Genomic DNA, 27,837 nt, shown 5'->3' with positions numbered 1-27,837 from the left:
TATTCTGCCGAAAGTGTTGGCATTTTGCATTAAATCACTTCACAGTTATATATGTGCAGCTACTGTGAGAAGAATAAACTGTCAAATTGAGATTCTCAGAGGATGAACCGTGTTTACTTCTGTCTCAGTCAAAATGTCATGTTAACACCAGATCTTGTTCATTCATGGAGCTTCCGGACACTTCATCCCGCCGACCATCCCTTCCTTCCTCAGACACCCTCTCTCTCGTCTTCTGTGACGTGGTCCCCTGATTCTCATCCTACCTCTCCATCACGCCCCCATCTCCTTTTTCAGTTCCTCTTCTGCCTCTCTCTCTAATAGGGACCTTCTGGTGCTTTCTTTCTACACCCAATCCACGAGTGAATTCTTCTACTCTCAGGGCCAATTATCCCAGATCTACACCGCAGCCTGGATCTAGGGCTGAGCTCCAGATCCATCCATCCCTTCCCCATGCATGAAGGTATCCACCTTTCCCCCTGCCACGCTCTACTCCAGCTGTTCCTTGACTTGAGAAATGCATGCCACTGACACCACTGCAGGAAGGTACAGCTGTGAAGAGCTGCTTCAAAACTAGATCTGGGGCCAAAAATCTAATTGCCTAAGGTGCTGAACAAGTAACCATCATCATTCAAGTAGGGATAGGTGGCAAGGAGTCAAAAGGGGGAAGTTAATGCTTGACTCTAGCCCACTAGAGCCACAGGAATTATGGGATCAGTCAGCCAAACTGAGAGCTTTTGCACAAGAAGCTAGAAAGGTGGATTTCAGTGAGAAGTCTCTACTTTTTGAAATACTGACAACGAACCAAATTTAAAACAATATGGACTAAACAGAATGTGCTTGGTGGTCTGTCCTTTTGCAGGTTCTGTTTGAGATTCATGGTACTCAAACACCGATTCCAGAACTATTTTTAAAGCCAAGTAAATTTTACCTGTTTGGAAGTCCAATTTAGTTGAGCAACCACTATTTGTGTAACAATTTCAAAAATTATGTTTTTCCATCTTTACAGTAGTGTGTGTATTGCAAATCCACTAACCAAACTGATTGCAAAACCTTCAAAAGACCCAAAAAAATTTCCCTGACAGCTAGTTAGTCAGATAAGAGCCCCCGAATTTTATCATAAAGATGATCCGGGTTGTAAAATACTCATAACAATCCTTTGGTGTCTTTGATAGTCCATGATGCTAAATCTGGCATTGTGTGTCTGAATGTGCAAATGTTTCCTTGTACAGACTGAATGCAGAAGGCCTGGCCTCTGTTGAACTTGAACCGTCCCCTCACCCCACCAACAATTACAACCCTCACTTGTGGGTTTACCAGCGTGAATGTGTCAATTTTCACCACATCTGATTCCACCATGGAAAATAGGTGAAATACATTTTCATGTCAATTTCTCTTCACAATTTCAAATTTGTGAGATTTATTTTCTCCAGTCACTCTCCTTTCAGCCAGCACAGCTACTATTCCTTAGCCTGTGGTGTGCCTGCTCTCACTGGCTGTATCATCCATTATGTTTTTGGAATACAAAGCAGTAAGAATCTTGAAAGAGCAGGTGAAAAGAGGTCTACGATCATGTTGAAAACTTAAGTGAAATGACCCCACATACATGTGCATACCTTGGTGTTGCTTTGGTCTTACAGACACACGGATTTGAAAACAAGCTTCTCATATTAACTTACTCATAAGCAGAAGAGCTTCTATAGTTGCAAATGGTAACGACATTTGTGTTCAGCCACACCTCGCCCTGCTATCTTATGATTCTTTTCCATTGAATAGAGCTGGCAGGTGAAGCCTCCTGTGCGGTCCTCTGTGTGTTAATGTGGTGTATAACACATTTGATGGTGAACTGTGCATTTCAATGAAATGATCGAGTTTGCTGAAATAGTAAGGCATCCGTAAAAGTGAATTATGAATTAATGTACTTGTTGGATACCCAAACCACACTGCTAAGACCATTATTTCCATGGCACTAAGTGCTGTTCTACTCACCGATGAGGTACATGCCAATCCAGTCCCCAGCGTCCACTTCCTCCTTTATGTCCCAGTGGATCACCAGGTCCTGCGAGTGCCCTATGTTGTAGTAGGAGCTGCTGACCATGAGTGTGGAGCGGCTGTCTGAAGTGACCAGGTCGGTGTCGCTGGTGGAGCGGGGGATGGTGACAGCGCCATGGGGGCCGGTCCTAATGGCCATGCTGTGGAACTGGCCCGGGTTGTAGCTGTGGCGGAGGGGCTCCTTGCACCGGCGTCGGTTCTGGGAGTTTCTGGATGGAGATGCCATGGCGGCCAGGCCTAAGAACCTGTTCTGGTACAGATTCTGTCGGGGTAAACAGACAGTCAGCAGGGGCGGGAGATGCCGGCTACACCGTCAGTCACTGTTTTCACAGGGAAGGGAGGATGGGCTGGGGGAAGCCAGCTGGGACAGAGCAGCCCTTTTAGGAAGATTTGAAATAGACATAGAGCATCTTCCTCGGGGCCAATGCTGTAGCTCTGGTTCATGCCGGGAAGGCAAGAACTAAATGCACACTCACCAAGGGGCCATGCATTTGCGCTCTGCTGGGGTCTCAGCCTCCTCTAGCCTGCTTAGTACCAGAAGGCCAGGAATGTCTGCAGAATGGCCCTGGAGGTGTGACTGCCCCCAAACGAAGTGTCATCTCTTGAGTTCTCCAGCATAAATTCAATTGGATCCAATTTTACCCTTCTTTAGGGTAAATGATGGTTATTATCATTGCACATTTTAGTGATCCCTGCAGCATTCAAGACCCTACACACAGCTCAGAATTAGAGGCGGTCCCTGCTGGGTGAGGCCGTCACTTTTTCTCCATTTACAGCTTTCTCACTCTATAGAATGTCTCTGGACCACCTGAAATTCCTATAAGGATCTCAGATATCCCAGTAATATTCAGACACCACCGTTTTCACTAAAACCCAATCTCAGAGGACCATGTCTCCCTCTGAGCCAATGTTATTGTAGAAAACATTGCTTCTGTGGAGAAAAAAAAAATGCATGTTTTTTATCATTTACAACATGGAGCACTTAAAACTAGCTGAGCTGATGCAGAGCAATGACCCGGTTGTTCTGGAGGCAGAGAGCTTTGAAAACATGGGGAAAGGGGCATCCTATGGAATTAGAACAAGGGATTCTTTTTTTTGTTTTTTTGCGGTTCCCGGGCCTCTCACTGCTGTGGCCTCTCCCGTTGCGGAGCACAGGCTCCGGACGCGCAGGCTCAGCGGCCATGGCTCACGGGCCCAGCCGCCCCGCGGCATGTGGGATCTTCCCGGACCGGGGCACGAACCCGCGTCCCCTGCATCGGCAGGCGGACTCTCAACCGCTGCGCCCCCAGGGAAGCCCTAGAGCAAGGGATTCTTTTGTGAAACAAGGAAGGGTGATTTTGACTTCATCAAAGTCTACTACAATTGGGGTTTAAATGTACAGTTTGGGGGCTCCTGGCTATAAAAGTACATGCTGTTGTACAACAATAAAACTTTTGTTTTCAAGAAGAGAAGATTAAGGCCTCAAAATGTGTTGAATCATGCAGCTTAGGTCCCAGAGACCGTAACTTATTACACACATCCATCAAATGCAAGTTATTGACGTTTTGTTTACCAGCCACAAGGACCAGACCCCAGCACCAGTCTACTCTTCAGATTATATAAGTCTATTTAGCAGTAATTTAGGCCTATACTTGTTCCATCTTCCAAGACCAGGGCATTTGTAAAGAGTCTGTTAACCTGATTAAGCACAGCGTTGGTATTTGGAGTCTTGGGCCTTAATGGCCATATGGCGGGCCTATTCATTCATTATCTGAGTCTTTTGTTAGGAATTTTTCTAGCCCCACTGGTGGTTACCATGGAATTACTATTGGTGGAAAAGCCAGACTTCAGAAAGCATCTCATCACACTATTGGTACCATATGTCCTATGTTTTAAGCAAAAAAAAAAAAAAAAAATGCTAGTCACTGCAACAGTATGAAAATAGATGGACCACAGTGTTTCCTGGAAACCAGTCCACCTCTCAGGAAGACAGGCACAGCCTTGAGCCCAGGAAACATGGACAGTCCAGCCACCTGACAGGCACCCTGCCTTTTCAGGGCAGCTCCAAGAGGATCCCAGTAACCTCATCATCCTCCAGGGTGCTTTGTTCAGAGACCTTTGTAAAACCTCCAAAACAAGGAGGGCTGTTGCTAGAGCATAACCTTTCTTCGGTTTACATGTACTTTATGTGCACTAGTAGTAACTTACAGTATTATCATGGAGATTAAAAATGACTACTTGGGGTTAAATGAGATAATCAAGTATATCTTATGAGTTAGACCAAACTATGGGCAAATCTGGAGCAGCACCTCCCAGTTTCCAAGCTGTGTATCCCTGGACAACTTACTTGATCTCTCTAGTTCTCTATTTCCTCATCTGTAAAGGGGTTGCTATCAGAATTTAATGAGATAATGCAAGCCAAGCTCTTACTATAGAAAGTGCTCAATAAATAAAAATCTGCTACTAAAATATTCAATACTACTGAAACAGAGGTCCCGGGCAGTCAGCCAGGCTCCCGCAATGGCCAAGGGTCCCCTCATGTTGTCCCCAGAGACTCACACTTGAAGTCATTCAACAGCAAACCTACAAATCATTCGTAGTCATGACCCTCCAGGTTTCCTCTTACAAAACTGAAGTTGCAAACATTGAACAGGCTGGCATGTTTGGAAAGGTGTCCTATCTACCAATTTTTTGATAAATCTTCCTTTTGCTTTTTGGGGAAATAAACCTCCTTTTATTTGTCAGGTTACTACCTGAGTGGGGTATTTTTGCATTCATGTTGAGGCTGAGAGATTTTTATCCATGTCGTGTCAGTCAGGGCCTCAAAAAAGACTACAGAGTGCTTTTCTTTTGTTGAAGACACTTCTGCTGTGGTATTATTATTAGAATTCCGTGGAAACCAGACACTGTCAAATTACACCAGTGAACACTGTCCACATGGTGGGAACAAAAGCACAGAAGGAAACATGAGTCAGGGAAGACATTTGTCAATAATTTACTAGACTGGAATAATGATATTTGCCTGGTATTGGAAGGGCAGCCTCAACGCTGCTCCCCTCACCCCACCCCAGCTTTGCCCACATCCTCCCCACTCATACTTGCAGGCAGGATTTATATTCTGCTTTGAGGTTATGCTCCAGCACCAGCTCTGCTATAACCTCTCCTTACATCCTTTCCCATTCCCAAGAGAGTGGGGCTTTGTGCTCCATTATCACACAGGAATCCCATTGCCCTGCAAGGATTCTCATTGCATTATTGCTAGTTGACCTGTCTGTGTTCTGCCCTAAACCATGAAGACCCTGAGGCCAGTGTTTCCTGCTGGAACGGCATGACATCTGGCACACACAGAGAAAAGCGCTAAAAACTTTAATTCATAGAACTTATTTTATTCAATTATGTCCCTTCTTGTTCCAGAAAGGGCTTAAGATGACTAATACAAATAGATAAGATACAGAACGACATGATAAGTTAGTAGTAGACGGTGCAGAGGTGAAAAAAATAGACAAAAAGTTACCTAGGAAGAAGGCTAACGTCAAACTTTAAGCTGTCATGTCCTAAACAGGTGTTACTGTCAAAGGCTCACAATAGCTGCTTCTGGAATGCAGCAGGCGGATAGTTGGTTCCCAATGCGTGGTTCCTTTGTGGCCATGTTTCCCCCAGGTCTTCACACGTGTTTAGTTTACACTATAGACTCATCCGGCTGGAAGAAGCAATTTAATCATTCTCCCTTCACATCTGAACTGTGGAAGATAGATGAGCATCTGTCCTGTTTTTAAATAGCCCTGGACAAAAGACCACTCTCTTCCTAGACAGTGATTCCAATGTTTTACAACCTCACAACTCTTCTTCATCTCTCAGGCAAATCCTGTCTGACAGAGATCTCCCTTCTTTCTCCAGGCTCTCCCACTTGACGGATGGTGAGGAAGTTAACTGGATCACTAAAGTTTTCCCAGTTTTTCCTCCATCCCATCAAGTAATTCAAATATCCTTTATCTTCTCTTACATTGGTGATAGGTAATAGACATGGATAAGAAAACCACAAGAATATTGGTAACAGTTTCAGTAACATTATAATTTTCTAATTATTGGTTGTAATCAAGGGCACCTAGTTATGGGCTATGCTGGGCATAGATTTTAATTGACCCTTGAAAAAGTAGGTCCAGTGAGTGAGTCAATGTGTGAGCCGCTGGAAACAATCTGATCACACTGTGTTCTGCTCAGTAGGAAGTGAGATTCCATGTGCTGGTTTGTTTCCTATTTGTCTCCGAGGATCCAACAATGATGTTTTGTTCACTTGTTTTGCTTTCTGATTTAAATAACTTGTAATTGTGGAAATGTTTTGAATTAAGTGATATGTTCTTTGATTATTTTTTAAATCTTGGAATAGGCCTGTGTGTTTAATCTGTTTAGTATGCATTACAGTATATTAGCAAACACAAAACCTTCCAGAAGGAGACAGAATCTTAAAAGCAAAAAAACCCATCACTTCTAGGGAAGGAACAAGTTGCTATGTATATCCCTTTTTTTTTTGTTTTTGTTAATTTGAGGAACATAGGGTGACAAAAGATTCAGCTATGTCAATTTCTAACTGACAGAGTCATTAATAGCTTTTCTGTTTTGGAATATAAAGCTGTGAGTGAGTGCTGTCTCAGAAATGAAAAGAAAGTGGACAAAAGGCATATCTAGAAGAGAGAAAGTGATTCTTAAAAATTGCCTCTACACTCAGGAATCAAAAACTGTGAGTGGAAAACATAGGCCCTGAAGGAAACTTCATTAAAGTATACAAGACGAGGTTATAGAAACCGGCATTATTTAGCTGGAGAAAGAGCATAAGAGTTATTTGAGTTCATGGACAGATTGTATTTTGAGCAAGTAGCTGCCTGAAGCTTTCTTATCCTACACTCAGATCTTGTTATGCCAACAGGGGGGTAATGGAACTTAAAAGAATTATATAACGTGTCTCTTTCTACAGTGGATTTGAGAAAATTTACAACAAAAGAAATGGACAAGGAAATAGAGAAATATAAACCAGACAAAAATCGGGAAGTAGCAATAAGAAAGAGGGTAATAATATTAGCAGCATTTACTCTATGTAAGGAACTTGGTACATTATCTCATTAAAACCCTATCAATGATCACTCTCCCCATGTTGGTGAGAAACCCAGCTCAGATGGTTCATAAACATTCCCAAGGTCACGCCTCTTGCAGCAGGAGGTAGGGATTTGGGCCATTCTGTGTGATTATAAGTGGGCACTTGGACCACTCGTAAGCACTCTCTCCAAATTAAAACACGGGAAGATGAAGTTGCAGTAATTGAGACTCAGATTCTCCTCTGAGATTCTTGGCAGCCAAAAAGATAAAGGAAAATGTAATTCTCGCGATCAGAATATCGGAATTTTTTTCTGCCTCCAAGTTCTCAATAACATGCTTCATTTTTAACTTTACGTAGGGGACACTACATGATGTGGTGAACAACATCTTAAAAGAATATCTTTTTCTAAAATCACAAATGTAGCGGCTGATTGCTTGGACAATCTTTGACAAAAGCTGAGGCCATAATACAAAGAGAGTTTAGTAGGGGCTGAACGAATGGGTTCAGATACTGTTGCCTCTGATCACATTCAAAAGTCCCCATGGCTTATTGCACCGCGGATGCCCCAGACCTTCTGCTCTCATCTCTGTTCTCAATTCTGAATCTCCCTCTCTGGCCTTGATGCTGATAAAATAAATTTTCACATATTGAGGTGCGGGGAGGTCATTCTGGCTTGTACACGAGTTAACTTGAATTTTACCCCAGCTAGAACAGCCTGTTTGTGGCCTAGCAAACATACATTGTACATCTGCTTTAATTATTAAGGAAAAAGGCACATTGACCAGAAGTAAGGAATGTCCATGTTAAGAATAAGGATTGAATGCCTCCCTTCCTGGGTGCCAATGCTGGTCCTCCTTCCATGATAAGACTCCCTTTTCAGGGGCCAAGTCCTTACTGATGCGCTGTGTACGTGCCGATCTGTTTTCCTGGAAACCTTGAAGGAATGTATCCCTGACTTGTTTGGTGTTCTTTGTTCTAACAAGACATAAAACTGTGCTGAAAACCATCTCCGGAGAAGTTCCTCAGAGTTGTCTGAGAGGCTGTCTTTTGGGATATAGTCCTCAGTCTGGCTCATATAAAACTCTTCTCTATTCCTACTAGAGATTGTTTATTGATTATTTTCATTGACAGTGCAAGTAAACCAGAGCCTGATGGACATGTTCTCTCTGCAACTGTCTTGTTAACCTACTTCTCATCAGTGCTCCTCCACTAAGACGCAGGCGCCAGGACAGCGCGGTCCCTGCCTAGTTCCTCTAGGTCTGCATTTCCAGCTAAAGTAGTGCAGGGCAAGGATGCAGTGAATGTTCAGTGAGTGAATGAATGAGTGGGCGTGTGTGGGATGCAGGCTGGAGTGTACCCGCCTCGTCTGTCTTGGGGTCACCATGTGACGCTCTGTTCCCTGACCTCAGGAACCCATCTCAGTGCCTTTTTTGTCTCAAGCACATGACTTTGGTGCCCAGAATTCCCCGAGTTACCGGTTCCCGAATGACACGGGTCAGAAAGGAGAGGTGAGGGCAAGATGAAATACCGCCCCTGGTCGATCCCCTTCTCCACCTCACATCCTGAGATCTGAGTCCCATGAGTACATTCCTATCTCTGCTGTTGTGAGTGAGACTGTGGGACAGAGGTGGGCGTGAGGGGCTGAGGTGACCCTGACCCCACCCGACGGCTGTGTACGTCTCAGAAGGAGAGTGGGAGGCAGCTAGGATAGCATCATCTCTGTCCAACTCTTCAGCTCCTGGGCACCCGTCCCTGACACTGTGCCTCCAAACTGCTTTTAGCCTCAAAGCCATGTGTTGAAAGCTCTGTCTTTTATGCTGGCCATTGTGCACAAGAGTATCGCCGAGTTACATAAACTAAATTGTGTGGGCTTCCTTTCTTTGAAGGAGAAACAGAATCCCACACATTGCCGGCTGAAAGGGAACGTTAGGCAGAGAAAAATTTAATAAGCAAAGCAAGGCAAGCCAGGGCATATCTGCCTAGGAAGTCAGGATTTACAAGACATGGGACTTGTTAAAATGACAGTCAACACGTTATTTTAGGAACACATAGAGCCTGCTCACTGAGGACGAAGTCCCGCAATACGCCTATTAGAGTTGCTCAACCCCACCCCACTTCCCTTGGGCCCCACTTACGGGGAGGAAAGTCGTTGTTTGTGGGTCAGGTGCCGTCTCTCTGCTCACACCTAAGAGCACCTAAGAGGGGTGAGTGGGAGGCCCTGCCACGCTTTGCTGGGTGTGTGCCTTTCACCGCTATGGTCAAGTCTGGAATTTCTCGGTGAAACTCTGGGCCACTCTGGAGGTTTATGCTTGGAGGTGTTCAAGAACCAACTTGTCAAAATCTGGGCAGTTTGTAGAGCCGGAACCGTGGGCAGGGGCTGGAGGTGAGGGGAGATAGGAAGGCGGGAGGTAGGGGGGACTTCCCATGTTTTTTAGGAGAAAGCCCCGATCCCTAGCACCTCCTTCCGTTCTACGTTGAAAGGAAAGGTCCTTGAAAGTGGTATTCCTGTATGTGTGTGTGTGTGTGTGCGTGTGCGTGTGTGTGTGTGTGTGTGTGTGTGTGTGTGACAGACAGATGACAGAGAATGAATGGGCACGCCCAGATATGAAAAAGGTCCTGTCTTTCCCTTTTCAATGTTAAAGAGGTCTGTTTCCTCCTCAAGAGTGTCTCATCCTGATGGATGTTGGTAAAGTTCCTTCTTTCCCTATCGACACTTGCAGGAGAAAAGGAAATACTTTCATCTCTCAGAACCACAGTGATGGTCAGGCCAGGTCAGGGCACCCAAGCTCTCAGGGATCCTGCTGACCGCTAGGGAGGCCCCTGGTGGGAGCGCAGGGGAGCAGAATGTCTGCACGTCACCAGTGTCCTCCTCCTGGCCTCCAGCACTGGGCAGCCATGAGGAACATCCCGACCCCCAGCAGCTCCACTCCCGGAACTCAGCAGGGTTCCAGGACACTGGGGTGACGGTGTCTCTCCCATACCCAGGGCGCCTGCTTGGTGACAGTCCTGTCTCCCAAACCCAACCCAAAAAACAGTCATGCGGACTCCCAGAGTGAGTCGTGGGAGGTCCTGCCCAGCCCTGCTCCTGCCCGCTAGAAGCAGAGGCCCCCAGAAAGGCAGCATCAGCACCGACCACAGCAAGTGAGCAGCAGAGTCTCGAGGGAACCCGAGGCCCATGGCCTGCCTCCCTCAGCAGGGACATCGGGCTTCTGGAGAACATGAGGCACCGTGTGTTTCCCTCCTATTTTCATGATTCTGATCAGATTTGCCAGCTAATCGGTAATGCGGCCAGGCAATGAATACAGCTGTAAGAAGGACCTTTCAGGAGGATTTCAAATGAGGGGCTAAGTTTGCATACATATTGGACTTAATACTGAAAAGTAAGTGATTATCTGTTGTGGAGGTTCGGGGTGTTATATAGATGCTTTCTTTTAAATTCTTCCGCCCCCTGGAAGGTTGGACCGAGCATAGTTGGGTGGATTTTTCAGTAAACTCTTGGCTTTCTTCTCCCTTCCTTTATCCCGTTCAACGAGCAAACGTTTATTGAGTCATTAGTATGTACTAGACGCTGTGCTCAGTATTGAGTATGGAGGAGAGATGAATTAAACAGTGTTCCTCTCCTCAAAGAGTTCTGTGCAGGAGGCGCACATCTAGGCAGTCCACCATGACACAATGACCAAGGCAGTGACGGGAGCGGCGGCAAGGTCCTGCGTGGGAGGGAGACAGATGCTGGCAAGGACTTCCCAGGTGGCAGAACAGCGAAGCAGTATTTGGAAGGAGCGGTAGGAAGGTCGCCAGCTGGGCAAGGGCAGAGGGAGATCCAATTCAGGCAGAGGGAGATCCAATCCAAGCAGAAGGAACTTGGTGGGTAAAGGCACAGTTTTACAGAAAAGCATGGTGTACTCCTGGATTGAGCAGAGCTTCTCCCAGCTGCCTGCCAGAGAATCAGGCAGCACAGCTGAAAGAGTGGGAGGCGGGTCTCCCGCATCACACAAGAAGAAGGACCTCCTCCCTTGGAGGATGGGAAGCCACAGGAGAGAGTTGATCTGGGAAACACAACAATTTGCTCACCTTAGAAGCATCACCCTGCAGCAATAAGGAGGAGAGCAAGAAGCCTGCTGTGTCTGGGGGAGCTTGTGCTAAAGCAACTCTGAAAGTCAAGTCCATGTGGAGGGAGAAGCTGCACCAGTCAGATGGTCCCTTAAGTCTAAACCCTCAGTACCATCTGCAACGTAGGCACTAAGTCTCATTGTGAGAGGAGGAGAAGCAAAGGAACAACATACATCCTGGGTCCTTGAAAGGGTGTGTAAATGAAGGGCAATGTGAAGGCACAGTCATGGAGACCTCGGAGGTACCACACATGGCCTGTTTCTACTGGGATCTCACCACCGTTGCAGTCATCCTGGAGTACGGCAGTGTCACGTACCGTGCGGCGCATTCTAAGACAAATGGTACTTGTGCCTAATTTCACTGTCAGAAAACTTTGCATCATTTGGTAGCACGTGCTCTAGAATACTCTGCTTCTCAGAACTAACTGGGAGAAGTACATTTCAGGAGTTTTGCACTCTTCATTTGCAAAGCTTGCCCAACACATCAATACAGAGTGAATCAGACCAACTTTCTGGAACATATTATATTTGTAACCTTATCTTGCCATAGAATTCAGTACAAAGGCTATCCTTCCTGGTTATATAGCAAAGTAATGTTACCAGTGGTGACCAGGGCCAATTAATATGTATGTTAAGTTAAACACACATGAATACTTACAATGTGAGCTGTACCACACTGGGGATGAGGCTTTGGGCTTGCGTCTATCGAGTGCTAAGAGATGCATAAGCAATCATTTCAGCACAGGGTGACAAACCAACAAGTTTGGGAAGACACAAAGGATAGGGAGAGAACTACTCATTTTGTCTGATGAGGAAGGAAATTAAGACTTTAGGGAGAAGCGGAGAAGGTATATTTTAGGCAGAAGGAATATATGCAAAGGCATGAGAGTTCTAAAGCCCATCCACGCGTGTTCAGGGGACAGGAAGAAGACCAGTGTGTCGGGGGCAGGATGCTTGGGGCAGGAGCAGTGGGAGGGATGAGGCTGGAGTAGAGACAAGACTGATTTAAAGGCCCTGTATGCCAAAGTAAGGAGACGGGCGTTTCTTCTGGGGAGAGTGAGCCCTTCCGACGATAGAAGATGTAGTAGCGGGCTCACCTACATTGTGCTTTCACAAATGCTGTGAAAATGCTACTGAACAACTTTCTTCAGGAGCAACTTGGTAGAAGTTTCTGCCAAGCTACTAGGGGCAGCTACTGGGAGGATAGATGGATATTGCACAGCTGTCACCGCAGGAGTATGGGAGGCTGTCAGCACTTCCTTTTTCAGATCACCTATCAGGACAAAGGAAGGCACCATCTTGGACTCCAGCTCTAACAAAGGTGCCAGTCGTTAGGACCGTGGACCATAAAGACTCATTATCAGGACACAGAGGAATTGGGCTAGCAGCAGCTCTTTGCTTCTGTTATCAACATGCCCAGGAAGAACACATCCAGACCTGATATAAATTCAATACCTAAGACCACTTTTGGAAGACAACTTAGGGCAGAAATGAAGAGTAAAACGTAAATAGCATTTGGCAATATAAATGAAATGCATCTGATCTCTCTTTATTTCTGTTTCATGTCCCTCCCTCTGCCTCCCTTGAGAAGTGAAAAAGGCAGTTCATATCCTGGATAATACATTCCTTCCCAAGTTCCTTCCTTGTCATTCTTGGGGCCACTCCTGTGACATTTGTAGCCCACATGACTCAATTCCAATTCTAGCTGTCACTCATTCTCTTATCCACTGCAGACTGCACCAACTCAGCACCCAGGCTATAAGACGAGGACCGGCAGAGATGGCTTAAATCAAGGGTTATCTGTGGAAGAAGAAGGAAATAAGAGACAGCTGGTGCTATCAAAAAGGAATTAGGTGTATCTTCAGTAATTTACGATGAAATGATTGGGACAGCTGAAATGATAGGGAGGAAAATCAATCCAGCGGAGAAAAGAAACTTAGCTACTACCTCTTAAACATGCTCACATCACACTCGCTACTGAAATTCTTCTTTTTCTTCGCTACTGAAATTCTTGAACAGCCTCCACAGAAAGCCCCTTCTGACTTTTTTGTCATCCAATTAATCTTTTGGATTTTTCAGAACTCAAGAGAAGGGACAATCAGTCGAGGCAGCTTGGAGACCTTGAACTCGTGGGCAAGAGCTGTAGTCTGCTGGGGATTTTAGAGAGTGTTTTCAGTTTTACAGACTAGAGAAAAGGAATGATTTTCTCATAGTCATCTCTTTCTCTTGGATGCCTGGGACCATCACCTGAGCTTGTCTGTGATACAGAAAAGATGCAGCTGCCACAATGAATGACAAATGCCACTGCCTGTCCCACCAGTTCCTGGGGGAATCTTTGCTCAATAGTATGGTATGGGTCTACATAAAATTTAATACAAGTTAATTTGACTCTCTATAGCCATCACCAGAAGGCAAACTAGATGATTGTGAACTGGCTAAGACAGTTTTCACTCTGAAGCTGATGCCTAGAAGTTGAGGGTCTCAATGATATGGTAATCTATTCCAGGGCACTCACTGCCATTTCAATCACTTAAAAGACAAGCCTCCTACACCCGGACAAATAGAAACTCAGAAGTCTCAATGATCTAGATATTTTAGAATTTTTTTTCATTTGAGGCTGGAATTAATTATTCAGATAACATCTCTAATTTTCCATTTTCCCCTGCAGGCAGAAAACATCAGAGATGAAAGTTTTGTATCCTTCCAGGGATGTGGGAGCAGCAGACACAGCTCTCACTTCGTGGGGCGGCAGCGACAGAGAATCTGTCATCTGCCTGGGTTACCATTCAAACTGCTCATTAAGCTTTTGTGCCAAGACCCAAGAGACAGCGGAATTAAAAGGAAAATGAAAAAAATGAAGTAATTCAGGTTTCTGAAAGGCTGTTCAAGACGAAACCTGAGTTCTGAGGAAGAAAGCACCACATGGTAAACATTAGTTCTGAGGAAGAAAGACTCATGGTAATGAGCCTTAAACGCATCCATTTCCAAGATGTTAGCTTTGTTCTTTGCAGGCAACAGTCTCATCCCCACTAGTCCTGGGAAGGTGACACACTCCATGTCAGCAGCTTAATTATGACCCACCCATCAGAGGCCAGCATTTTACTCTTCATTAAAATTACTCTAAGGTCGTAAACTGCTAAGACTGCATTTCCCAGACAATCTTCATTTATTTATTCATTCAGTCAACAAATGAACATGTCAAACACTGGAAAATGAATCAGAGTATAACTACGGCTTATATCTGCCCTGGAAAGCCAGGTCACACTTGTATGAAAAATTAACAACAGCCCAGGGTATTCTCTGCAGTCTTATCTCCCCAACTGCCAAAGTAAGTGTCGCCAAGAAGAAACACACATGCAGGGCCGCAGTAGGATGGGTCTTCCTGACAGGGAGAATGGTGCCTGCCCAAACGTAATATAGAGGATCCAGGACACGTACTTTAAGTCCTACCCAATTTAGGTTTTTAAGAAAAATACTGCAAGCACTGCTTTCTAGTGACTCTATTTTATATGTGTTTCAATGGACATGTTATCAACACACTGAAGAAGGATGCTTAGAGCCGAACCCAATGTAACTACCTCATGTAGCTCAGAAAATACTTCTCTGTCTTGGGATACCCATCGAAATCTGGGTAGCCATTGTCATTTTCACCTGTAGGGCATTTTTACCTGTAGGGCAGGGGGAGGCATGGGGAGGATCCTTGCTGGGACTGGTGACTAGAAAGCCTTGCAAACCATTTTGGTGAATGGCTCCTTCTGCCTATTATCTGAACCATCTCTCTTCTTGGCCGCCGCATCAGCACTATCCCTAGAGAATACTGGCCACACACAGCAAAGGGAGACCGATTCCACATAGCCTCTGTTTTACAGTATGCAAAAACCATCTGAAAGATGATAAAAAGCCATCTCTGTAATTAACGTTTCCATCTGCTGATTAGGAAGTGTCAGAAATAAACAAAAGTAATTGTGGCATTTTGACAAGGACTTGAATACCAGGACTCAACTGTGCCCTTGCTTTGATCGTCTATAATTCAATTCTGTTTAACAATATCCACTGAGTATCTAGTCTTTGCAAAGCTCTGGGCTAGCTGTTTAAGACATGATCCCTGGTCAATATAACTGAGGCAGTAAAAGCTGACTGTACGAGATGAAAACAAAACTAATAAAACAAATGGGCTGACTTCATAGAGATTCTAACTCAGCAGACTGGGGTGGGGCTCAGACAACTGTAATTTAACCATCCCCCCAAAGGGTCCAACACTGTCTCTAATGGGTGGTGCTCACAGAAAGCTACCAAGAGGAGGTGGCCATTGGGATATTTTAACAACTGTGCATTAAGTGCCTTGAAGGCATGCATCAGACTTAAGGAGGCAGAGGATGCAGAAGGAGGCGGTTTCCAGCCAGAGGCAGAGCTACAGAGGCTGCCAAGTGCACCCTGAAGGCTGCTCTTCAGAGGTGCCAGGAAGAACCTTGGAACGGTTCCTTTCTAAAGAAATTCACCAGCCTTACTTCACATCCGGGCTCATTTCTCAATCTACAGTGGTCGAAAGGGTCATAAACCTGTCAAGTGAAAGTGACATGGAAAAGTTTGCTCTGGACCTGAGAGCACCAGCGGCGGACGAGAGCGGAGACTGTCCCTAGCACTGCTTTTAGCTGGAATCGCCCCACCTCAGATTCCAGCTTCGTTGCTGACCTCAGAGCTGAACATGTGGGTGTGTCTTGTAAGGGCCGCAGACCTTGCCTTCACCACTCGGCAGACACTGCCACAGCCTTTCCTGGGCATCAAGAAAAAACAAGCCATATTCTGCAAATTCCAAGGACCTGAGGGAGTCCAGAGTTGGGACTTTTGAGTATAAAAATGATACATGCTAACATGTTGAAAAATACACAAAAATTAAATTTAAATGAAAAATTAAAAAAAAATTCACACCCCCATAACCAAGCCACTCAGAGGCTACCAGAGTGGTCATCTGCCAATATTTCCTTCCATTTCTCTCTATCCGTTTTGTTAGATAATTGAGACCACACATTTTTGTATTCTGCTTTTTTTAAAAAACATCTTTATTGGAGTATATGTGCTTTACATTGTTGTGCTATACAGTTGCTACTGTATAACAAAGTGAATCAGCTATGCATATACATATATCCCCATATCCCCTACCTCTTGTGTCTCCCTCCCACCCTCCCTATCCCACCCCTCTAGGTGGTCACAAAGCACTGAGTTGACCTCCCTGTGCTATGCGGCTGCTTCCTACTAGCTATCTATTTTACACTTGGTAGTGTCTATATGTCAATGCCACTCCCTCACTTCGTCTCAGCTTACCCTTCCCCCTCCCCATGTCCTCAAGTCCATTCTCTATGTCTGTGTCTTTATTCCTGCCCTACCCCTAGGTTCTTCAGAACCATTTTTTTTTTTAAGATTCCATATATATGTGTTAGCATACAGTATTTGTGTTACTCTTTCTGACTTACTTCACTCTGTATGACACAATCTGGGTCCATCCACCTCACTACAAATAACTAACTCAATTTCATTTCTTTTTATGGCTGAGTAATATTCCATTGTATATATGTGCCACATCTTCTTTATCCATTCATCTGTCATTGCACACTTAGGTTGCTTCCATGTCCTGGCTATTGTAAATAGGGCTTCAGTGAACATTGGGGTACATGACCCTTTTTGACTTATGGTTTTCTCAGGGTATATGTCTAGTAGTGGGATTGTTGGGTCATATGGTAATTCTATTTTTAGTTTTTAAGGAACCTCCATACTGTTCTCCATAGTGACTGTATCAATTTACATTCCCACCAACAGTGCAAGAGGGTTCCCTTTTCTCCACACCCTCTCCAGCATTTATTGTTTGTAGATTTTTTGATGATGGCCATTCTGACTGGTGTGAGGTGATACCTCATTGTAGTTTTGATTTGCATTTCTCTAATGATTAATGATGTTAAGCATTCTTTCATGTGTTTGCTGGCAATCTGCATATGGTCCTTGGAGAAATGTCTATTGAGGTCTTCTGCCCATTTTTGGATTGGGTTGTTTGTTTTTTTGATATTGAGCTGCATGAGCTGCTTGTATATTTTGCAGATTAATCCTTTGTCAGTTGCTTCATTTGCAAATATTTTCTCCTATTCTAAGGGTTGTCTTTTCGTCTTGTTTATGGTTTCCTTTGCTGTGCAAAAGCTTTTAAGTTTCATTAGGTCCCCTTTGTTTATTTTTGTTTTTATTTCCATTTCTCTAGGAGGTGGGTCAAAAAGGATCTTGCTGTGATTTATGTCATAGAGTGTTCTGCCTATGTTTTCCTCTAAGGGATTTCTAGTGTCAGGCCTTACATTTAGGTCTTTCATCCATTTTGAGGTTATTTTTGTGTATGGTGTTAGGGAGTGTTCTAATTTCATTCTTTTACATGTAGCTGTCCAGTTTTCCCAGCACCACTTATTGAAGAGGGTATCTTTCTCCATTGTATGTTCTTGCCTCCTTTATCAAAAATAAGGTGACCATATGTGCGTGGGTTTATCTCTGGGCTTTCTATCCTGTTTCATTGATCTATATCTATGTTTTTGTGCCAATACCATACTGTCTTGATTACTGTAGCTTTGTACTATAGTCTGAAGTCCAGGAACCTGATTGCTCTAGCTCCATTTTTCGTTCTCAAGATTGCTTTGGCTATTCGGGGTCTTTTGTGTTTCCATACAAATTGTGCAATTTTTTGTTCTAGTTTTGTGAAAAATGCCATTGGTAGTTTGATAGGGATTGCACTGAATCTGTAGATTGCTTTGGGAAGTAGAGTCATTTTCACAATGTTGATTCTTCCAAACCAAGAACATGGTATATCTCTCCATCTGTTTGTATCATCTTTAATTTCTTTCATCAGTGTCTTATAGTTTTCTGCATACAGGTCTTTTGTCTCCTTAGGTAGGTTTAATCCTAGGTATTTTATTCTTTTTGTTGCAGTGGTAAATGAGAGTGTTTCCTTAATTTCTCTTTCATATTTTTCATCATTAGTGTATAGGAATGCCAGAGATTTCTGTGCATTAACTTTGTATCCTGTTACTTTACTAAATTCATTGATTAGCTCTAGTAGTTTTCTGGTAGCATCTTTAGGATTCGCTATGTACAGTATCATATCATCTGCAAACAGTGACAGTTTTACTTCTTCTTTTCCTATTTGGATTCCTTGTACTTCTTTTTCTTTTCTGATTGCTGTAGCTAAAACGTCCAAAACTATGTTGAATAATAGTGATGAGAGTGGGTAACCTTGTCTTGTTCCTCCTCTTAGTGGAAATGGTTTCAGTTTTTCACCATTGAGAATGACATTGGCTGTGGGTTTGTCATATATGGCCTTTATTATGTTGAGGTAAGTTCCCTCTATGTCTAGTTTCTGGAGGGTTTTTTATGATAAATGGGTGTTGAATTTTGTTGAAAGCTTTTTCTGCATCTATTGAGATGATCATATGGTATTTTTCCTTCAGTTTGTTAATATGTTGTATCAAATTGGTTGATTCGCATATATTGAAGAATCCTTGCATTCCTGGGATAAACCCCACTTGATCATGGTGTATGACCCTTTTAATGTGCTGCTGGATTATGCTTGCCTGTATTTTGTTGAGGATTTTTGCATCTATGTTCATCAGTGATATTGGCCTGTCATTTTCTTTTTTTGTGACATCTTTGTCTGGTTTTGGTATCAGGGTGATGGTGACCTTGTAGAATGAGTTTGGCAGTGTTCCTCCTTCTGCTATATTTTGTAAGAGTTTGAGAAGTATAGGTGTTAGCTCTTCTCTATATGTTTGACAGTAGTCACCTGTGAAGCCATCTGGTCCTGGGCTTTTGTTTGTTGGAAGGTTTTTAATCACAGTTTCAATTTCAGTGCTTGTGATTGGTCTGTTTATATTTTCCATTTCTTCCTGGTTCAGTCTCAGAAGATTGTGCTTTCCTAAGAATTTGTCCATTTTTTCCAGGTTGTCCATTTTATTGGCATATAGTTGCTTGTAGTAATCTCTCATGATCCTTTGTATTTCTGCAGTGTCAGTTATTACTTCTCCTTTTTCATTTCTAATTCTGTTGATTTGAGTCTTCTCCCTTTTTTTCTTGATGAGTCTGGCTAATGGTTTATCAATTTTGTTTATCTTCTCAAAGAACCAGCTTTTAGTTTTGTTGATCTTTGCTCTTGTTTCCTTCATTTCTCTTTCATTTATTTCTGATCTGATCTTTATGATTTCTTTCCTTTTGCGAACTTTGGGGTTTTTTTGTTCTTCTTTCTCTCATTGCTTTAGATGTAAGGTTAGGTTGTTTGAGATTTTTCTTCTTTCTTCAGGTAGGATTGTATTGCTATAAACTTCCCTCTTAGAACTGCTTTTGCTGCTTCCCATACGTTTTGGGCCATTGTGTTTTCATTGTCATTTGTTTCTAGGTATTTTTTGATTTCCTCTTTGATTTCTTCTGTGATTTCTTGGTTGTTTAGTAGCGTATTGTTTAGCCTCCATGTGTTTGTATTTTTTACAGTTTTTTTCCTGTGATTGATATCTAGTCTCATAGCATTGTGGTCAGAAAAGATACTTGATACAATTTCAATTTTCTTAAATTTACCGAGGCTTGATTTGTGACCCAAGATATGATCTATCCTCGAGCACATTCCATGAGCGCTTGAGAAGAAAGTGTATTCTGTTGTTTTTCGATGGAATGTCCTATAAATATCAATTAAGTCCATATTGTTTAATGTGTCATTTAAAGCTTGTGTTTCCTTATTTATTTTCATTTTGGATGACCTGTCCATTGGTGAAAGTGGGGTGTTAAATTCCCCTACTATGATTGTGTTACTGTCGATTTCCCCTTTTATGGCTGAAAGCACATGCCTTGTGTATTGAGGTGCTCCTATGTTGGGGCATAAATATTTACAATTGTTATATCTTCTTCTTGGATTGATCCCTTGATCATTATGTAGTGTCCTTCTTCGTCTCTTGTAATAGTCTTTATTTTAAAGTCTATTTTTTCTGGCATTAGAATTGCTAATCCAGGTTTCTTTTGATTTCCATTTGCATGGAATATTTTTTTCCGTCCCCTCCACTTTCAGTCTGTATGTGTCCCTAGGTCTGAAGTGGGTCACTTGTAGACAGCATATATATGGGTCTTGTTTTTGTATCCATTCAGCCAGTCTATGTCTTTTGGTTGGAGCATTTAATCCATTTACATTTAAGGTAATTATTGATATGTATGTTCCTATTACCATTTTCTTAATTGTTTTGGGTTTGTTATTGTATGTCTTTTCCTCCTCTTGTGTTTCTTGCCTAGAGAAGTTCCTTTAGCATTTGTTGTATAGCTGGTTTGGTGGTGCTGGATTCTCTTAACTTCTGCTTGCCTGTAAAGGTTTTAATTTCTCTGCTGAATCTGAATGAGATCCTTGCTGGGTAGAGTAATCTTGCTTGTAGGTTTTTCCCTTTCATCACTTTAAATATGTCCTGACACTCCCTTTTGGCTTGCAGAGTTTCTGCTGAGAGATCAGATGTTAACCTTATGGGGATTCCCTTGTATGTTATTTGTTGCTTTTCCCTTGTTGCTTTCAATATTTTTTCTTTGTATTTAATTTTTGAGAGTTTGATTAATATGTATCTTGGCATGTTTCTCCTTGGATTTATTTTGTATGGAACTTTCTGTGCTTCCTGGACTTGACTATTTCCTTTCCCATATTAGAGAAGTTTTCAACTATAATCTCTTCAAATATTTTCTCAGTCCCTTTCTTTTTCTCTTCTTCTTCTGGGAGCCCTGTAATTCGAATTTTGGTGCGTTTAATGTTGTCCCAGAGGTCTCTGAGACTGTCCTCAATTCTTTTTGTTCCCTTTTCTTTATTCTTCTCTATGGTAGTTATTTCTACTATTTTATCTTCCAGGTCACTTATCTGTTCTTCTGCCTCGGTTATTCTGCTATTGATTCCTTCTAGAGAATTTTAAATTTTATTTATTGTGTTGTTCACCATTATTTCTTTGCTCTTTAGTTCTTCTAGGTCCTTTTTAAACATTTCTTGTATTTTCTCCATTCTATTTCCAAGATTTTGGATCATCTTTACTATCATTACTCTGAATTCTTTTTCACGTAGACTGCCTAGTTCCTCTTCATTTGTTTGGTCTGGTGGGTTTTTACCTTACTCCTTCATTTGCTGTATGTTTCTCTGTCTTCTCATTGTGCTTTACTTACTGTGTTTGGGGTCTCCTTTTTGCACACTGCAGGTTCACAGTTCCTGTTGATTTTGGTATCTGCCCCCTGTGGGTAAGGTTGGTTCAGTGGCTTGTGTAGGCAACCTGGTGGAGGGGACTGGTGCCTGTATTGTGGTGGATGAGGCTGATCTTGTCTTTCTGGTGGGCAGGACCATGTCCGGTGGTATGTTTTGGGGTGTCTGTGAACTTAGTATGATTTTAGGCAGCCTCTCTTCTAATGGGTGCGGCTGTGTTCCTGTCTTGCTAGTTGTTTGGCATGGGGTGTTCAGCACTGGAGCTTGCTGGTCATTGAGTGGAGCTGGGTCTTAATGTTGAGATGGAGATCTCTGGGAGAGCTCTTGCCAATTAATATTACATGGGGCCAGGAGGTCTCTGGTGGTCCAATGTCCTGAACTCAGCTCTCCCACTCTGAGGCTCAGGCTTGACACCCAGCTGGAGCACCAAGACCGTTTGGGGAGGTCTGAAGTCTTCTGCCAGTGTTCAGTAGGTGTTCTGTAGGAGTTGTTCCCCATGTAGATGTATTTTTGATGTATCTGTGGGTAGGAAGGTGATCTCCACATCTTACTCCTCCACCATCTTGGAGGTCCTGCCTGGAAAACTATTGAGTCTTTTTTGTATTCTGCTTTTTAGGTTTAACTATTACAGTATATAAGGATTTCCCCTTGTTATGAAAAATATATCATATAAAATTTAATAACTACAATATTTTAACACATATATATTTATAATAATTATCACACAAATTCTATTTTTAGAAATTTAGATTGTTCTGATTTTTCTCTATTATAAGTAATGCTAGTTAAGCTGGCATGACCACATATCAGTGAAAATATTCAAGTCAAAAGCAGCATTTTGTTTATAGATTTGAGATTTTAAAAATAATTAAAAACAATATAGTGATGTCACAGATGCCATTAATATTTAAAACCAATTTAGTGAATCTTTTTTTGTTTGTCTGGTATGAATGGGCTTACCATCACTTGTTTTTCTCTCACCACAGTGATGTAAGAACTATTGATTAGGGCTATGAGATGGAGAGATAATTGGATAGAAACAAAGCTTGATTTGAGCGTCTTCAGGGAGGCTGGAAAATATATGTGTTATGTAGACATCCTCCTCCATTAATCACCCAGCCTCACTCTTGCCTCTGGCCACCTCCCTCTCCTCTGGTCTTCCCTGTATTCTATGGAAAGCCTCACCTCCAAGATGGGGCTGATCTGGGTCCAGTGCTCGTATGGTCTTCAGTCAGTCCTGCTGCCAGCATCTAGGATGGCAGGGCAAGGGAACATCCTTCCCAGTAGTATAAAGGCAAGGGATTGGGGGCAAATGTCTCTGAAGTCAAACTTGGGCATAAATACTCTTCTACCTGCTGTATGATCCTAAACAAATCACTGGCTCTCTCCAAGCTTCATTTGACTCAGCAAAACAAGACCTGACCTTCTTCTCCTCAGACAGTCATTGCCACAGCCAGAATTGGACTGAGATGTGGATTAAGGAGCCAGGTGTTAGCAAAGGGAATATTCTGTGTTTGCTTGGCCTTATATAAGACTGCTTCCTGTGGGACTGGAAGGAGCTAGTTTTACAGCAACAGTGGCAGCCAATCCCCTAGGATTTCTCTGAGTCACTCCACTTCTCTCTGTCCAGAAAATGGTCTCTCAGAAATACCCTCCCTCCCACCACCCGCTCCCAAGCCCCAGAAAGGCTGGTTGTAGGACTGTTGCCCTTGTCTTGAAGGTTTTTCCTGTTGTGGTCACCCGTGTGGGTGTGCACGTTGCTCTCAAAGAGAGGTGACGGACATGTGGAAATACTAGAGCATCTGAGGCCACAGGCGATGCAGCAGTAAGTTTTGGCCAGCTGGCACCGAGAGGTTTCTCCTTTAATGTATGTTAGACTTTTTCCCTCTGGGTTTAAAGGTTATATAATGCACTTAAGGTTGTTTCTAACTAAGAGAAACAAAATCCCACTGCCACACCAGGAAACACATTTAGATCTGAGAGCGCCCTAAAGCATGTGATGCCCGAGGTCGAGGACTGGACTTTGGGAAGGTGCAGATGCCAGCAACGGAGCATTATTTGATACAAACATCCAGAGTTTGCCTTGTACCATCAGAAGAGCTGAGCTGAATGCAAAGCGCCCACAACTCCCTGGAAAATGTTTCCTTGCATTCATGGTAAAGTCACAGAGGAGTGCAGGGTGGTGTGGGGAGTGCTGGGTGGAGGAGGGTATCATCCAAGCTCACAACCTGCCTGGCTCTGTCCTCCAGCCCTCCTCTTGCTGCTGGTGGTACCGAGCTCCCTCTCAGGCTCCGGGCCACCCCTGTGCTTAGTCCTTAGAGGGGAACTTTGGTGACGCAGCGTGAATTCCAATTTGCTTCTATTCTGCTGTGACCTTGTGGCCTGCTTATTAACTGGGCTTTGGTTGGTCTTGTAGCTTATCTCTACTTTGGCCCCCTGTGACTGTGGCTGATTCCCTGGAGCCACATGAGATACAGAGGAAAGAGCACTTGCTTTGGATCAGGACACACCTGTGCAAAGCAGTGGCTGTATCACTGACTAGTGATGCGGTCATAAGCCAGCTACGCTTAGCCAGAGAGTCCTAATGTTTCCTTCCTTTCTGAGCATCAGTTTCACCAGCTGGACAACTATCCTGGATGGTTATAAGAAGTAAAGAGAACTGAGGCGAGGTACTGGGTCCAGGGGGGCTCCTGGCAATGGTACATGTTACTACTGAGTATTCTTACCTCTTGTCTTGATGGAAACCTCATCCCTCTCCTTTAACCTCTGGAACTGGGTCCCTGTCTTGTCCTGCCATTCTCCCTGGACAGGGAAGTTCAGTCTCACCGTCAGCTCTCAGACCTCTACCATGTCAACAGCCAGCCTGGATCCCCAAATGCGGCCTCCTAGACTCCCTCTGTGCTTCACACACTGGTTACTCCTTGTTGGGTTTCAAGGATACTCTGCCTGCATGGACCTGCCAGTTGTCACTATGGGCTCTGGACATTATGACCTTCCCACCTACCTCCCCTGTACCACCTGTGGGCCCCATCAATCCTGCACATGCCTGATACATCAACAGTGGTTTAATAACTGTCTCCAGGTTCTCCTTCTCTTCTGCTCTAGCCCATGACCTCGTGGCAAGTGAGAACATCGAGGAGGTCTCAGAAAGGGGCTAGAACCCAACCCCATCGGGTGGTGCTACCATTCACACAGGAACAGCATTACTGGGAGACTGCACCCCATTCCTTCATTGGACAATATTTCTTGAATGCCTGCTACTAGCCAGCGCTATCGTGGGCAACGGGATAAACCAGTGAACTAAAGAGACAGAAAGCCCCACCCATGTGAAGCGGACATCCGATCAAGCCCAGCACAGCGGGATATTGACCTAGTTGGAAGGTGAGGATAAGGCCAGAGAGACAGGCTGCGGCCAGATTTGGGGAGCCTTGAATGTAGGCAGGCGAGTTTGTCTTTGGGATTATCTCCGATGGGGAAGAACATGCCATTACACATTCTTCAGGAAGGGTGGATGGTAACGGGATGACCATGAACTTCTAGCCAAACCAGTCTGATAGAAGAGGTGGGTGAATAGAAATAGCAAGCTTTCACACAGCATTTGCCAGCTTGTAAGAGGCCTCCTCAGCCATCATCTCTAAAAACTCTCCCGGTGGTGGTGGCCAGGGAGACAGATCAGAGTCCCCATCAGAGGAGGAGCTGGGCTCGGAGGGCAGCACTTGCCTGGGGTCCCAGAGACAGAGAGCAGCAAAGTGGAGCCTCGGACCTCAGGCTTGCGACTCCTAGGTTTCTAGTTTGTGTATTTCCTTTCCCAGCTAAACTTCCATTTACTCCAAATACACTGCATATTTTCTCATCAAGAAGAAGATTTGGAAAACTTTATCACAATGTTCCCAGAAAAATAGCAAAGCAAGAGAAATACTATCAGAACTCCCTGGGGATTTTTTCCCAAATACATATGGGCACCCTGTTCCCCCCTCCCTGCTCTCCCCCCAGATTCTGACAGTGTCACCTCCATGCGTGCAATCTGCCGGAGATCCTGGGACTCTAGCATCTATCAGCCTTCACTATGGCCTGTCCACTAATCCCCCACCCCTCCCTTCACTGACGAAGCTCAGTCCCGGCGGTTTCAGCTGTGTAAGCCCTAAGAGAGAGATGTTAATACAACACTCCCCATGAGAAGAGACTTGGGGAGAACGTCCGTATGTGTAACATGCAGAAAATCATTCGCTTAATGTTGGTGGGTCTCCCCTTCCAACCAGCTACACCTTCGTGGATCTCTAATAGGCATCTCAAGCACAGTATGTCCAAACACAAGTTCTTGGTCAACCCAGCCCCTGGTCTGCTCTTCTGCATCTCAGGAGATGGTGACTCCATTATTCCAGGTGCTCAGGCTGAACGTCTGGAGGCCTCCTTGCCCCTCCCGCTCACACCTCCGATCCAGCTCGGCACAAATGCCAACAATGCTCGCTTCAGAACAGGCCCCGCCACCGGCAACTTCTCAGCCTGTCCCCCAATTGCCGTCCTCTTAACTTCAGCTGCCAGGGTCTCCTCCAGACTAATGGGTCCCTCTCCTTCCACCCGACATTTTACTTCCCACTCAACAGCCAGAGCAAGCTTTAAAGGATGTATTTAAATCGGATCACGTCTCCTTCTGCCAAACCCTCCACAGTTTCCTTCTACCACAGTTTAAATCCAAAACATTTACCACGGCTTCAGGGCTTCCGTGATGTATCCTCCCGCCCTAAGTCCCCAACCTCAGCTCCCATCCTCCCCCTCCTCCCTGGGCTCCAGCAGCCCCGGCCTCGTGACTATTCCTCCAGCCCACCAATCACAGCCGTGACACAGGGCCTCTACCCTTCTTGCTCCCTTGGCCAGGATACTCTTCCTCCAGGATCTCCCTTCCCTCAGGGCTCCCCTCCAACATCACTCATCACCTACTCATATGCTCATCCCTCATCTCCCTGCAGCAAGTACCATCCTTTTCCCACGTTCTCTCACTTTCCCCTTCCCCCTGCGCTCTCTTCATAGCATTTAACACTGCTGACCAACAAATACACATCCATTTGTCCATTGTCCACTTCTTCCATGACAAGGCATGTTTCCTGAAAGCCAGGACTGTTTTGTTCACTCCTGTATATCCCTGCTGCCCGGGACACAGCAAATCACTCAATAACTTTTGAGTGGGTAAATAAATGAGTGTTACTACCATCATGGTTGTAAATCCTTTGCAGATCTATTGTCTTTCCCATTTAATTAGTATGGAGACGTTAAAGGACCACCCCAGGAAGTTCACGGTTCTTCACGGCAGGCATTTATGCAGCATCATGGAATTTTCTAAACCCTGTCCATGACCTTCGAATTGTAATAAGCAGCCAGAACACCACAACTATCCAGCAGAGCTAAACGGTGTGATTCTGGGTGAGGATGGTTAGTGATGCTCCTCTTAGGGGCATCAGTTTGGATTTCTATTAGATACGAAACCTTTTAAGAGTGCCAAACAGAAACTCTGTGTATCTGCCAATAGGAGTAGTAACGAAAAAACAGTAGCTACAATTTTTGAGAGCCTACAATTTGTCCACATTTTTGCTAAATATTCTTAAATATTTATAAATATACATATAATGAAATACATAAATATACAAATAATATAAAGATAAATGTACAACGAAACTGACTTTACTTCTTCCAGGGCAGAAACTGAGCTGTGATCAACTGAACAATCAGGAGAAAGGAAGCAAGAGCAGAAAATGCCACAGCCAGCCTTCCTGCTGTGCTACACTCTTCAGAGGACCCAACCAAGCTGCAGTCTAAAGGAAGGCGTCCTAAGGGCTCCCCATGGCTGCAGGACAGGTCGGTCTTGGCAGCATCATCACTGGGCTTCATAATTTGTGATGCAGTCAGCGCCAGTGCAGCCTGTTTGGACTGTGCTGATTTCTCATCCCATCTCTGTTCAATTTGCTTCTCTACCTCCCCTCCCTGACCCCCCCCCCCCCACTCCTCAGGGTCTTCCCTTGGAACCAAGGGCAATGATATATTTGCCCTTGGTCTATCCTTTCCCTCCTGGAAACAGCTTCAAGGCCTCTGTCATCCCACCTCTGTGCTCTCTCATTAATTTGCAGCGTGTAAGTATAGACTTACAGACCATAGACTAAGAGACCTCTCCCCAGTTCTTGCATTTAGACCACTGACCTTTGCCAATTTGGATTCCTGGTGCTTTCAGTGCGACCTAGTCTTCCACGTCTAAGCATTTTCCTGGGATTAAAGAGATTAAAGTTGGCTGCCACAGTATTTGCTGGGTTTTTTTTGTTTTTTTCTCCAGCCTACTCTGAGTCCTTTATTTTTTGTGACTCTGAGTAACTTCATTCCTGGCTGTACTTCCA

The 27,837-nt window shown here is 44.1% G+C and overlaps 1 protein-coding gene across 1 annotated transcript in view; it reads right to left on the bottom strand.

Annotated features, from left to right (window-relative positions):
• The window catches only part of HECW1 (HECT, C2 and WW domain containing E3 ubiquitin protein ligase 1), a 325,634-nt gene that overhangs the window by 256,387 nt on the left and 41,410 nt on the right, over nt 1-27,837 (bottom strand). Inside the window, exon 2 of the mRNA XM_049714658.1 lies at nt 1,987-2,311. Within this exon, the coding sequence (XP_049570615.1) occupies nt 1,987-2,311 (325 nt within the window). The remainder of the gene's footprint in view (nt 1-1,986; nt 2,312-27,837) is intronic.

The sequence above is a fragment of the Orcinus orca genome, chromosome 9 (genome assembly GCF_937001465.1).
Source record: "Orcinus orca chromosome 9, mOrcOrc1.1, whole genome shotgun sequence".
Taxonomy (NCBI): Eukaryota; Metazoa; Chordata; class Mammalia; order Artiodactyla; family Delphinidae; genus Orcinus; species Orcinus orca.
The sequence above is the reverse complement of the archived record's forward strand: the minus strand, read 5'-3'. Positions and strand labels throughout refer to the sequence as shown.